Source organism: Pelodiscus sinensis, chromosome 7 (genome assembly GCF_052426305.1).
Source record: "Pelodiscus sinensis isolate ZL-2025 chromosome 7, ASM5242630v1, whole genome shotgun sequence".
In the NCBI taxonomy this organism is placed as follows: Eukaryota; Metazoa; Chordata; order Testudines; family Trionychidae; genus Pelodiscus; species Pelodiscus sinensis.
Window position 1 is genome coordinate 33,280,242 of NC_143058.1, and position 12,277 is coordinate 33,292,518.

At 42.4% G+C, this 12,277-nt stretch overlaps 1 protein-coding gene across 1 annotated transcript in view; it reads left to right on the forward strand.

Annotated features, from left to right (window-relative positions):
• The window catches only part of GALNT5 (polypeptide N-acetylgalactosaminyltransferase 5), a 39,169-nt gene that overhangs the window by 21,994 nt on the left and 4,898 nt on the right, over positions 1-12,277 (forward strand). The window contains exons 6-9 of the mRNA XM_006125659.5: positions 1,448-1,565; positions 3,519-3,842; positions 8,027-8,107; positions 9,446-9,607. Of these exons, the coding sequence (XP_006125721.2) occupies positions 1,448-1,565; positions 3,519-3,842; positions 8,027-8,107; positions 9,446-9,607 (685 nt within the window). The remainder of the gene's footprint in view (positions 1-1,447; positions 1,566-3,518; positions 3,843-8,026; positions 8,108-9,445; positions 9,608-12,277) is intronic.

Below are 12,277 nucleotides of genomic sequence, written 5' to 3' on the forward strand. Positions count from 1 at the left end.
AGGGGCATGGTAGATTGGACTTTCACTCTCCTCAATCTCCCACTAGTGTAAGGACGCTGAGGGTACATCTACACTGTGCACTTATTTCGAAATAAGCTTGTTTGGAAGAAATACTTTGAAATAGCTCATTTCAAAATAGCAGGTCTACACTACAGGGAAGCCTCAAAATTAGTCCGAGGCAGGCTCCCCTAATGTGGGCATGCTAGCTAGATTTAGAGTCCCAGGAGGCACTGGTGAGTAATTAGTTTGAATGGCCCTGGGGAAGAGCTATTTTGAAATAGCAGCAGTGGAGTGTCCACACTACCGCTATTCTGAAATAGCTGTTTCAGAATAGGTGTTATTCTTCAAGTAATGAGGTTTACAGAAGATGGAATAAGTTGCCCATTATTCTGAATTTGTTGCTATGTAGATGCTGTGTAGACACTCGCATTGTTATTTCGAAATAATGTCATTTATTTCAAAATAACTGTGCTGTGTAGATGTAGCCTGAGGGAACTCAACCAGCAAATAGATTTGATCAGTTCCCAGCAGCTCTAACTTGTACCAGGGCTGAACAGTGCAGGATCAGGGGTCCAGAACTGGTTCCTACAACTCACCTCCCTTGCCCCCTCCCCTTCACTGTGTTCAAAACTAGCTTGGGTGATGTGGAGAATCCAGCCCAGGCTGTTTTTGGAGGTACCTTTGATTCCTTCTCTCTGGCTCGTGACTGGATCTCCTACCCAATGTTGTTTGAGCAAGATAAGAATCGTCTGTATGGTGGCCTTTCATGGTTAGCTCAGTTCTTTTTGTATTACTTTGATATCTATCTCATTATTCCACTTTGTACCACTGATTAAAGTATTTGGCCTCTAGGTGCCAACAGAAAAAGTTCTTTTCTGTAGAACTTTAACCTAAACTGTGAGCCCAAGATAATGTTTCTGTTCCTCCAGCACCAACAGGAAAGTCTGGGTAGACAGATAAACCAGAGATCAGAAAAAGACCTTAGAGGCTCAGCTTCACTAATTTTCAGCTTCTGTTCAGCCACTTTGACCAGGCATACGGTGCTGTCTTTGAACCAGTCTTTGACTCATGTTTACCCTTCCATCGCATGCTTTGTAAAGATTAGTATCCATTTTGATAGTGTGCTTGCTTGTCTGCGGTAAAGTAAAACACACACATTACTCTCACTGCCACGTAGTTACCTTCAGATTTTAAATAGCCTGGTTTTGCTTAATTTCATTGCCAATGGGTCTCTCTGTTTTTTCAAACTTATCTGTTTGCTCTGTCTAGTAACTCTCTCAGGTCTGTTTAGTTTCCATTTTTGAAAGTGCAAATTAACATAGTGTTGCACTTAGAGCCTGTTGCAGGACTGCTTGATTCCATGATTTCCTGGCTATTCCTATGTCGGCGTATTGTGGTAAGTGCATTTTTAATTGTCCCAAAAGTAAGGTCTGTGGTTCATTCCTAGGTGTCCTGTAATGGCAGGTGGATTATTTTCAATTGATAAGAAGTATTTTTTTGAACTTGGAACATATGATCCTGGCTTGGATGTTTGGGGAGGTGAAAATATGGAGATTTCGTTTAAGGTATGTTGCAGGAATAATGATACTGAATGTGTTTTTCTGATGGTTTGAATACTTAAAGCCTTTAAATGCTATTATCTCCGTGTGGCGGGGTACCACCCGCCTCTGTCCCCTTTCCTCTGGGGAACAAAGCGTTAACCCCCAGCCTGGGGGCCTAGTCCGCACTCACAGCAGGCCCAGCGGCCTAGTCCAACACTCTCAGCAGGCCCAGCGGCCTAGTCCAGCACTCGCAGCAGGCCCAGCGGCCTAGTCCAGCACTGCGGGGTGGGGTAGGGGGGTCCGGGCCCGCCCTCTCCACCGGACCCCAACCCAGGGCCCTAATGGTGGTGGGTGGTTCCCACCACCGGCTCAGCTGGGGGTCCTTCCCCAAAACATGCTAAGCCCACTGGGGGGGGGGGATTTCCCAGCCCCTTGCGCTGGGTTGCTTCCTACCCCCAATCTGGCGGCCGACGGAGGTCCCACCTGGTGATGCTGGGTTGCCGGCAGCGGCCTCGTCCGACGGTCTTGTCCCTGGGGCAGCTGCACAGGGGCGTCTTCTGCAGCGGGGCGGGCGGCCACTGGGCGTCGGTGTTGGGGGCGTGCTCGCCCCGGGGCTGGTGGTCGCAGCAGCGGCGCCTCCTCCGGCTCTGGATCTGGCGGCAGGTCCGGCGGCGGGCCTGCAGCTTGGGCTGGAGCTCCTGCCTCCCCAGCGGTCTCCCTCAACTGAGCAGCCCAGCAGTCTTTTATAGCGAGGCTGCACTTCGAGCATGCCCAGTAGGGCTGTGGAGGAGGGGCGTGTTCTGCCCAATAAATGGGCTCCCCTTCCTCCTGCTCAGTGCGGGGCAGGTTCGCCCCGTCACACTCCGAATCTCATTAAGGCCCCAAATTCATATTCTTCAGTGCTTTGTTGAATCAGATCCTCTCTTGGGGTATGTCTACACTACAGCGCTAATTCAAACTTCATTTTAGTTGCCCTCCCCTCTCCCAGCCTCTCTCTTCCCCTCTCCCACCTCCTTTTCCCAGTCTTCCCGAGTTTTGTTAAATAAAGAGTGTTTCTATTTTTGACCACACATGTCCTTTATTTTGTACATCAGGAAGGGGGGCTAGGGACGGGTAAGTGGAAGGAGGTGAGGGAGGAATGGGGTACGAGCCCCCGGTGAGGAGGACTGAGGTGGCTCTGCGAGCGCCTCGGGATGGAAACTCTCCTGCAGCCCCCCGATTGACCCCCCCCCCCGATGGCAGTCTGTGGCAAGTGCAGCCGGTCTGATAGCCGAGTGCTGTGATGTGCCAAGTGTGGGCACTCAGGGCACTCCAAGACAGGACTGCTTTGCACGCAGGGAACCCTGAGAACTGTCTGTCCGGGGTGGGGGTTAGGTCCCTTTAATCACAGCCCTCGGCTAGCCTGAGGCAGCAGCTCCACGCTCAAAGTCCTAATCTGATGCCCTGCCGGCACTGCTTCCGGCCAACCTTAACCTCGGTTCAGGGTCCACTCAATGTAGACATGCTAGTACGAATTAGCAAAATGCTAATTCAAACTAGTTTTTAGGTCTAGATACACTAATTCGAATTAGCTTAGTTCAAATTAGTGCTGTAGTGTAGACATACCCTAAGTGAGGCAGAAAGAGGCAGGACCTTACTTGGTGCCTCCTCCACTTCTAACAGCCTAGAAGTTAGTGAGATTGGCCTATGCTTCTACTCCCTAATGGATGGTGGAGTGGTGTGGCCTTCCTGTATCTTGGCGAGCTCCGAATGGATTATGCCTGAGTAAGAAGATTTCTCTAGGGCAATACTGTCTTCTCCACAGGTTACCCTACATAGACGATTTCCCACTTGTCTCTCTTCATTTGTACTTATAAATATCAACTACAAAGTTATAACCACAAAATTGTGCCTACAAAAATTTTCAAAATCAGATCTATGGTATATTCGAAGTTTCTATGTATCAATATTTATATCAAACCAAACTCTGTTTACCAGGTCTGGATGTGTGGAGGAGAAATTGAGATCATCCCATGCTCCAGAGTTGGACATATTTTCAGGAATGACAACCCATACTCCTTCCCTAAAGACCGGATAAAAACAGTGGAGAGGAATTTGGCACGTGTTGCAGAAGTCTGGTTAGATGAATACAAAGAATTGTTCTATGGACATGGTTACCATTTAATCCAGAAAAATCTGGATGTTGGAGACTTGACTCAACAAATAGAACTGCGGAAGAAGCTTAAGTGCAAAAACTTTAAGTGGTATCTGGAGAACATCTACCCCGACCTGGAAGCTCCTCTTGTTAAGGCTGGTGGGCTGGTATGTGAACTTTATAAGGGCAAATACACTACAAATTCATGTTTGCATTTCTTTGTTAACTAGACACTTTATTTAAACTTACTTCCTATGGTTGGGCTGTGACACACAAGCTCAATAACTCCTAGTATGAGACCCTCCACACAAGTGTTTCTCAACCTTTTTTTATGAAGTATCCCTTTTAAAAAAATTATAAGCACCCCAAGTACATATGGTTTTCAGACACAAATTTGTTTCTATCATTGCAACACATTTGTTTAAACAACTTAATCGTAGCCGGGTGGGCAATTAAATTTTTGGGTGTAAAAAGTACAAAAAATAAAGCGCTGTAAAACTTAAAACAAAAATTCAGTTTTCTCCAAATTTCAGTCGTGTTGACGTACCCTCCCCCCCCCCCCCGGACTTCTCTCAAGCACCCCTGAGGGTACTCATACCAGTGGTTGAGAAACACTGCTCCAGATCACTGTCTCCCTCAACCATGGGTGAATTTCACCTTACTGCATACTATTGTTTAGGATACAATGGTTTAATTATGTTATAGTGGTTCTCTTTGCTCTGTGACAGGTGACAAATCTGAAGATATGGCCCTTTGATTGGTAATCCTGTGCTTCCCCAGATTCCATATTTTTGCACTTCCTACCTCCCCCCAAAAAATATTTTTGCACTTCCCTCTTTTTTTCCCCCCAAAGAGAAAATTTTACATTAATAAGTCTCTTCAGTGATAATTTATGCATGGAATAGATAGATATAGTACATGAACAATAATTATAGTTTTGTACTAAGAGCATAACACCACTAGAGGGCACTAGAAATCTATTTTTCTCTTCCACAATAAAAACAGCCTCATTTCTATTTTCAAATAAATAGCTTAAAACTCGGTCTCCAGGCAACAAAGATATAGTGGACAAAATATTTTTTTCAGAGATATTTTGGGTTCAATCCTGCTTTCCATATCTACCTCAAATTCCAATTGATTTTAGTAGAAGTGTTGATTATGTAAGGAATATAGCAAGATCAGGTTATATGTAGTCTCTAATTTACTTCTTTTTAATTTCCACTGATGTTATAGTCAGACCATTCTGTGATCTTGATGTCAGATGAGTCTCATATTCACAGTGTACTAATTATTCACGTATTCAGCATGGCTACGTCTAGACTGGCATGATTTTCCGCAAATGCTTTTAACGGAAAGTTTTTGAGAGAAGTGATTCTGAAGATTCTGATCTTAGTCCATATTTGGACTTCACCACAATTCAGGGCTATTGGAAACATTTCTAAAAATACCAGAGCAGAAAATAGTCCCTTCTGAGGCATCATGGACATGCTACTTCATTTATAATTATAGCATAAATTTAACCCAAAACATCTGAATGTTAAGAACAAAGGACAATGATTCCAGGTCACAAAAGAAAGGCACTTTGTTATCAGATGTAGTTCCATCAGCTTCTGAGAGTCCTTCTGGTTTTAACAGCAAGAGTAGCACTCTTCAGAGTTATTGGTCAGATCCTTGATTGTGCTTGCGTTTTGCTTGCCAAGGACAGGAACATAAATAGCTTGCATTGAGACTGGCTGTGGGTCAGTCCAGCCCTCCAATACATCTTAGATTTACCTCATGCTCTGTACCTTGCTGCTGGAATAGCCTATGGCCATACTGTGCCATACCTCAGATATGCCTCCTTGGCTAACAGCAGTGTCAGGGGTGGTAAAGAGCTGTTCTGCTGGCTCTAAACTTAGGGATATTTTTCTACTCCAGAAGGAATTCCCAGAGAGTCAGTGAAGCCGGGTTAAGGTTGCTTTATTTTAGCTGTGATTTGGACCATTACTTTGCAGTATAGCTGATGCAACAGTAAAGATATTTGGGAATAATTTTGTGAATAAAAGGGACCACATTCGTATTGCCGTGATTAATGAATGATCCTTGGCCACTGTGTTCATAAGTCCCAAAAGTCTCATGTGTTTTAAGACAACTAACTATTCATCTGAAAAAAAAGTCACAAAAGTTGGCTATTTGTTATTCTCTTGTTTAAAAACATCCATCTAAGCATTCTGCCCAGTGACTGACCAGCTGCACAACACAAACAATCACTCATTACTGAAATAACCATTCAAAAGCTACCTGTAGGATAAATAATTTTCAAAGCTGCTTGGGAAATATTTTGACAGCACATTTTACACACAGAAATCAGAATTGTTTCATCAAAAGTTCAGTAATCTAAAAAAGGGAGGAAATTTCTTTTTAAGAATAGTTCGGCCATAATTCTCAAATATTGCCACAATTATTGTAAAATACAGTGAATATACCTCAGTTAGGCCAAATCCTCATCTGTTATAAGTCAATATTGTTTCACTGACTTCCATCTGTGTGATCTGAGAGCATTTGGTAGCTGGTAGCATTCAGCCCAGGGTAAGCAGAGTTCAGATATAAACTGCTTTTTTCATAAATTCCCTTAAAATGCATTTTCTGGTCAGTCAAATGGCAGTAAGTGAAAGCTTAGTGCAAGCCATGACTTCTCCAGACGGTCATGCTAACAAGGTGCCATGATGATGACTCCCTGAATTAACAACAGTTGTAGGTAAAACAGAGCAAAAGAAAAGCAGAAGAGATACAAGACAGCTGAGAGACCTGCACAGCAACAACAGCAAAGGAACATCTGGAATGAGAAAATATTTTGACACTTTAAAAAAAAAAAATCCTTTGCACCTGCACTTTCTAACTTGCTATTTCCTAACTGGGAATGTTCTGTCACACACATTTTTTTTCTTTTCTCTTTTCACTAAAATGATGCAAAAGTTTAAAAAGATCTCCACAAACCTTCTGGCTAAGTTACAACTGAAATTCCTTCTTTCCATAGTTTCAGAGCAGTAGCCAAGTTAGTCTGTAATTGGAAAAACATTAAAAACAATCGTCTAGCAGCTCCTTACAGATTAACAAAACATGTAGATGGTATCATGAGCTTTTGTGGGCACAAACCACTTCTTCAGACTTGCCATAGTGTCTGTATGTACACAACCGCTGCTAAATCCTGTATTACCCTAAGTACAGGAGGCCCCCAAGATGTGACCACCTGAGTTCTGACCCCTCCCCCCAAATTACAACCATTTTTGTAAGTGCAGAAGGGGCCGGAAACCCCCAACTTAGGTCCTTGGCCCACATTTATGACAGCGCACGGCACCTACCGTAAATGCGGGTTCAAGTTATGACACCCCCAACTTGCAACGCTTCCACCGGAACTAATCATGTCGCAAGTTGGGGGCCTCCTTTCACTGGATCAAGGGTAGCCAACCCTATCTGTGAAGGGTTACCTTAGCAACATGGCACACAGAACACATTATATATAATACAATGAAACATATAAAAATCCACAAACAGTTGATAGTGCTGAACTTGTAAACTCCTAATCTATTTCTCTTTGGGTTGGCTAGACTGTGCTGCAGGAATATGGTGGCATTTATAAATCACTTTTCAATAACAGTTTACATAATATGATGCAGCAATTGGAAAATTAGCTATGCCAAAAAAAATAAAACCTTACTCCTTGCCTCCTATGTTCCAGGAAAAAGGCTAATGTAAAGCTTCTCTCTGCAGACGAAACAGTTAAAACAGATATTAAGGGCACTGCTGACATAAGCAGAGATATAGTCCATTTTCTTTAATATGCCCAGTTCACACTATTTTTGTCTTGTAGAGAGTGGTAAAAGAAATAATGTTAAGCAATTAACTCAGGAATTTTGTAGTGCTTGTAGTGGAGTTATAAATTTAACCAGGAATAGCTATTCAGGAATATGTGGACATTGGGTGCTCTTATTCTCTTATGTTCTTATCCACATGTGGAGTTAATCAGGAATAATTTATTTGCTTTAAATTCCCACCCTATCTGATTCCAGATTAACTTTCATGTAAAGACGAACTATTATGCTAATGAGAATGTAATATTCTTAAATATTACTATATTGGGTAAACTTGGAAAATTCAATTTCCTGTTTTACCTCAATTTTCCCAACTGTAAAATGGAAAGAATAATACTGATCTCTTTTGTAAAGCACTTTGAGATCTGATAATGAGATGCACTATACGAGGTATAGATATTATTATTGTTCTGTTTGTGGCATTCTGTCTCTTGTGGTTTTGGATTTCACTTTGTTGTTATTCTCATTTCTGATTTTTCCATTTTTAATTTTGTTCCCAGATCGTTAACATAGCCATGGCGAGATGCATTACTGTGGAAAACTCCACTCTGGCCTTTGAGACATGTAACATGAGCAACACGGTGAGATGTATTTGGGTTTGCACAATGGATGTCAAATAATGTCAGTTTTCTTACTTATGCTAAAGAATTTCCCTAACCTCTACCTCATTGACTCAGACTATCTTGGGACTCATCTAGACAATGCTAAAGTGTCAAAAGAGGATACGCTTTTCCTCAAAAAGTGAGGTTTACGTAGCTTTTCGAAAAAGGGAGGGGGGGTTGCCGGAAAAAACCCGCGTCCAGACAATTTTCACTTTCGAAAGCTCTGCTTTCCTGTGGAATTTGCATATCCTCTTTCAACACTTTAGCATAGTCTAGATGAGCTCCGCATAGAGACTGACGTGATCCTTTCTGCTGGGAAACACTGCCAAAAGATGCCATCCTGTAAATCAAAAAATAATTTGGCTGTGTTTGTAGCAATCATAGCTCAGCAGCAGAGCCTGCAACATTTCATGAAAGCAATGAGACGCCTCACACATTCACCTAAAAAAAAAAAAACCCCCACAGAAATCTGCAATTGACTGAAATGCAAAATTCCATACATGCCCATAGTGGAGACAAAACTTTAAATGCAGTAAGCTCGAGTGAACACTACCACAATAACAAAGCCAGCACTGGGAGTGGGGGAGGGGGTTGGAGGGCATGGACGCTGGTGCAGGAATGGGGCTATTTCTGATGGGCAGTACCCCTCTAATTACTAACCAATAGAGACCATTAGGCTACCTGCTAGGCCCGATCAGCAACAGTCCTAATGGAGGAGGGTTGGCTTTTGTCACGGGGCACTGTTATGCCCTTCGGGGGAGGCCAGTCTTGAAGCCCCATCATTGCAATCTGGTGCCAGCTGAAGTAGACAAATTTCCTTTTCCAAATTTGATCTGATGCTGTCTCCAACTCTTCATTTTTACATCTCAATTTATAAGAAAGAAATCTTCACTTCTCTCACCCTCACAGCTCCCCTTCGCTGAGTTCTCCTGGCGGTGGGCCACCAGGAAAGGCTTCATCAAGAACAGTTTAAGAATCTCTGTCCTAGTACACTGATAATACAGACATTAGAAATCTGAGTTCCTAAGCTACATTCCCATCTCTGCTACAGTCGTTAGAGAGTGAGATTGTGTTCTAATCAAAGTCAGAAGGAGTCTGGTCACAGAGGTCACTGAGAGCACGGTCAGGCCTTAACCCTGAACTTTTTCTGTGGATTTGCTCCACACTAACAGAACTGAAACTGACATATCTGAAACAATTATACGAAGCCTAGAGTTATGTGGCTGGATTTTTTTAGACGCATAAGACTGAGAAATAAAGGGAAATAGCTCATAAAGTCCAAACTGAAATTAGTCTGCTACTGTTTCTTCTCCACAGAACCAGAAGTTCAACTACACTTGGCTGAGACTAATAAAGCATGGGGACTTCTGCGTAGCGCCTGTCGATGCAAAGGGAACACTGGGCCTGTACCCTTGCGATAACAGAAACAATAGCCTGAAATGGTTGCATAAATCACTGGTGGCCTTTCAACCAGAACTTGTAAGTAGAGCATTTGTAATCATTTCCCCTCTACCCCCACCATAGTTACACCTGAAATAAAACTAAACAAAAGAAAACCAATTCTTATTGCCATTATTGTATGATTTACATGTGTTTGGCGGTGAAAGAGACTATAGCAAATTCATAAAGGAAAGAGAGAGAGAGAGAAACAAACACACACATGTAGTTTTTGTCTTTGTGAATTTCTGAATAGCTATGAGTGGGAAAAAAGATTGACAAAAATTGCCTTCTTTGTAATTATTTCAGGCACTCTGATTATTACTTTAACACAGTCTTAATAACCATCAAGATTATTTTCCTACAAGTTACATTGAAAGCTTACCGTCTTCCAGTGTGGTTTCTCTCCCATGGTTCCATTTACAAGTTACATTGAAAGCTTACCATCTTCCAGCGTGGTTTCTCTCCCATGGCTCCATTTACATTTCAGGGTGGTGTGTATTAGTGTGCTACCTTACCAGTGCATCACACAAAATGTAATATAATGTAACTATCCTGGCACACACACACCACCACCACCAAATCAATCAAATGACATTTTATTCTCTCCCCCCCCCCCCCCCCAGCACCCAACACAATCAAAGATTTGGATATATAGATAACTCTAAGCATTTCAGAGTTCCAGGAATAATTAGAAATGATTTCCCCCCTCTGAAATGATGTGCTTTTAGAGGAGCCTTCAATTTAGGAAACAAAAATGTAGCTATTGTTTTACCAGATCAATACACAATAAGACATTTCATTATTGATTCTCCTCCTTCTCCCCCCCCCCCCCCTTTTTGGACAACCTAAAGCAATAACAAAAAACCCTCCTCAAACAAAACAAAACAAAACAAAACAAAAATCACTTCTTACAAAAGCCAGGATGTTTTGGAAACATAAAAGAAAATTGTCAGCCGTTTAAGAGACCAGATTGCACAGTAGGTATAGTGACCATTTTTGATGGTCTGAAACAGTTCCAGGCTGAACTTCAGGCTATACGCTAGATACATTTGATGGTTCCTGCTAGGATACAGAAAGTCATGTTTCATTTTACAAAGCCACAATACCTAAATAAGCATTGATTGGATAAAGTACCTGCAAGGGACTGAACTAATGTTTACCAAAGTAGGATGGATTAGTTTTTTAAGAAAGCAAAGCCCTAGACAGTGAAAGAAGAAAGTACCTGCACTGTGCAGAGAAAGACAGTCAAAACTAATAAATCAGTCCCTCTCCTTTGAAAACAGCCACAAAAACTCACAAGCCAAAAAGATTTGAATGCCTTTTTCCCCCTCAATTTGAGTGAGACAAGCTGTGTGAGTCTTATTTTGTGGATTATGGTATGTGCTTTATTGTTAAGGTTGTAGTGGAGTTTTCATTTCAATCTAAATTTGGCCACTAGCTAAACTCTATAAAAAGTCAGTCTCAGAATTGATAAGTTAGTTCTGAGCCAAGGTAAAATTTTTCCACAAAAATTGAAGTTAATTGAGCTGCTGTCTCAGTTGAAAATATCTAATTCTTCTACCACGTTACAGCAAATGCGCAATACAAAACATACTCAAAAAACCCAGAAAGATGGAGAGAAATAAAGCTTATTTTATGACACCAAAACTAATTTCAATTAAAATGCAATTTCAGAAGGGATCACTTTTTAAATCAGGAACATCACTGGGGACCTTCTGCCTTACTGAGCATAATACAGCAAGTGAAAGGACTTTAGAGATATTTAAATTAAAAAATAACTCACTAGCACATTATGGAAACAGAACTCAGAGTGTAAATTTCTCACTGGGAATATCGGGTAATGGAGAGAAAACATCTTCCATCAAAAAGCTTCTACCTGGAAACATTGAGCACCCTGAGCTCTCCCCTCATGCAAGTCTGTAGAAGCTCATAAGGAACAATCTTCTCTTGGGCCCAGTGTTCAGCGTAGGGGCTAGAATTAGGGTCTATCTCTAGCTAAAAATAAACATGGGGTGCACACAGTTGTGTTAGCACTGCTCTGGGGATCGAGGGATGTCATGGGCTTGACTCACGTTGGTGGCATCTCCTCCAGGCTACCCTGGGGATTAGTTCCCGCTAGGCATTAGGCACTCTTCTGAAAGGGTCTCTCTCATTTTGCAGCTCCCCTCTCATTCTAGAAATCACAACTCCCTCTTTGTGACTTACCTCTCCAACCATCTCACTCCATGGGTCTCTTTTCAGGGTACATGTAACCAGATCTTTCCAGGACTCTCACATAGTTGCTGCCCTCTGCTTGGTCTGTGCCATATCCCCAATGAGTGGTAGGAAAAAAACAGGCCTACATACTACTCCAGGTTCCAGTCCAAAGTCACTGTAACTGCAACTACAACCTGATATCCTGCAACCCTTGTGCCTACTTCCTACTCCTCCTAGTAGGAGTTCCAAATCTTCCTCCATCTTCTCAGGAAGTAGCTGCAGCTTTTCCCAGCAGCCCTTGTCATTGTCAGCTTCCTGGGTCTATAGGCCCTATCTGTTCCTGACCAACTGAGTCTACTTTCAATAAATTCACTGCACTCTGGCTTCCACTCCAGGTGCAGCCTGTAGAGTTAATTCACTGGCCTGGCCATTTTAATCCCTTTCAGTCTTGAGTGAGGTAGACATCCTATCACAAGGGCTACTTATCTCTTACCACTGAGTTAGCCAGCAGAA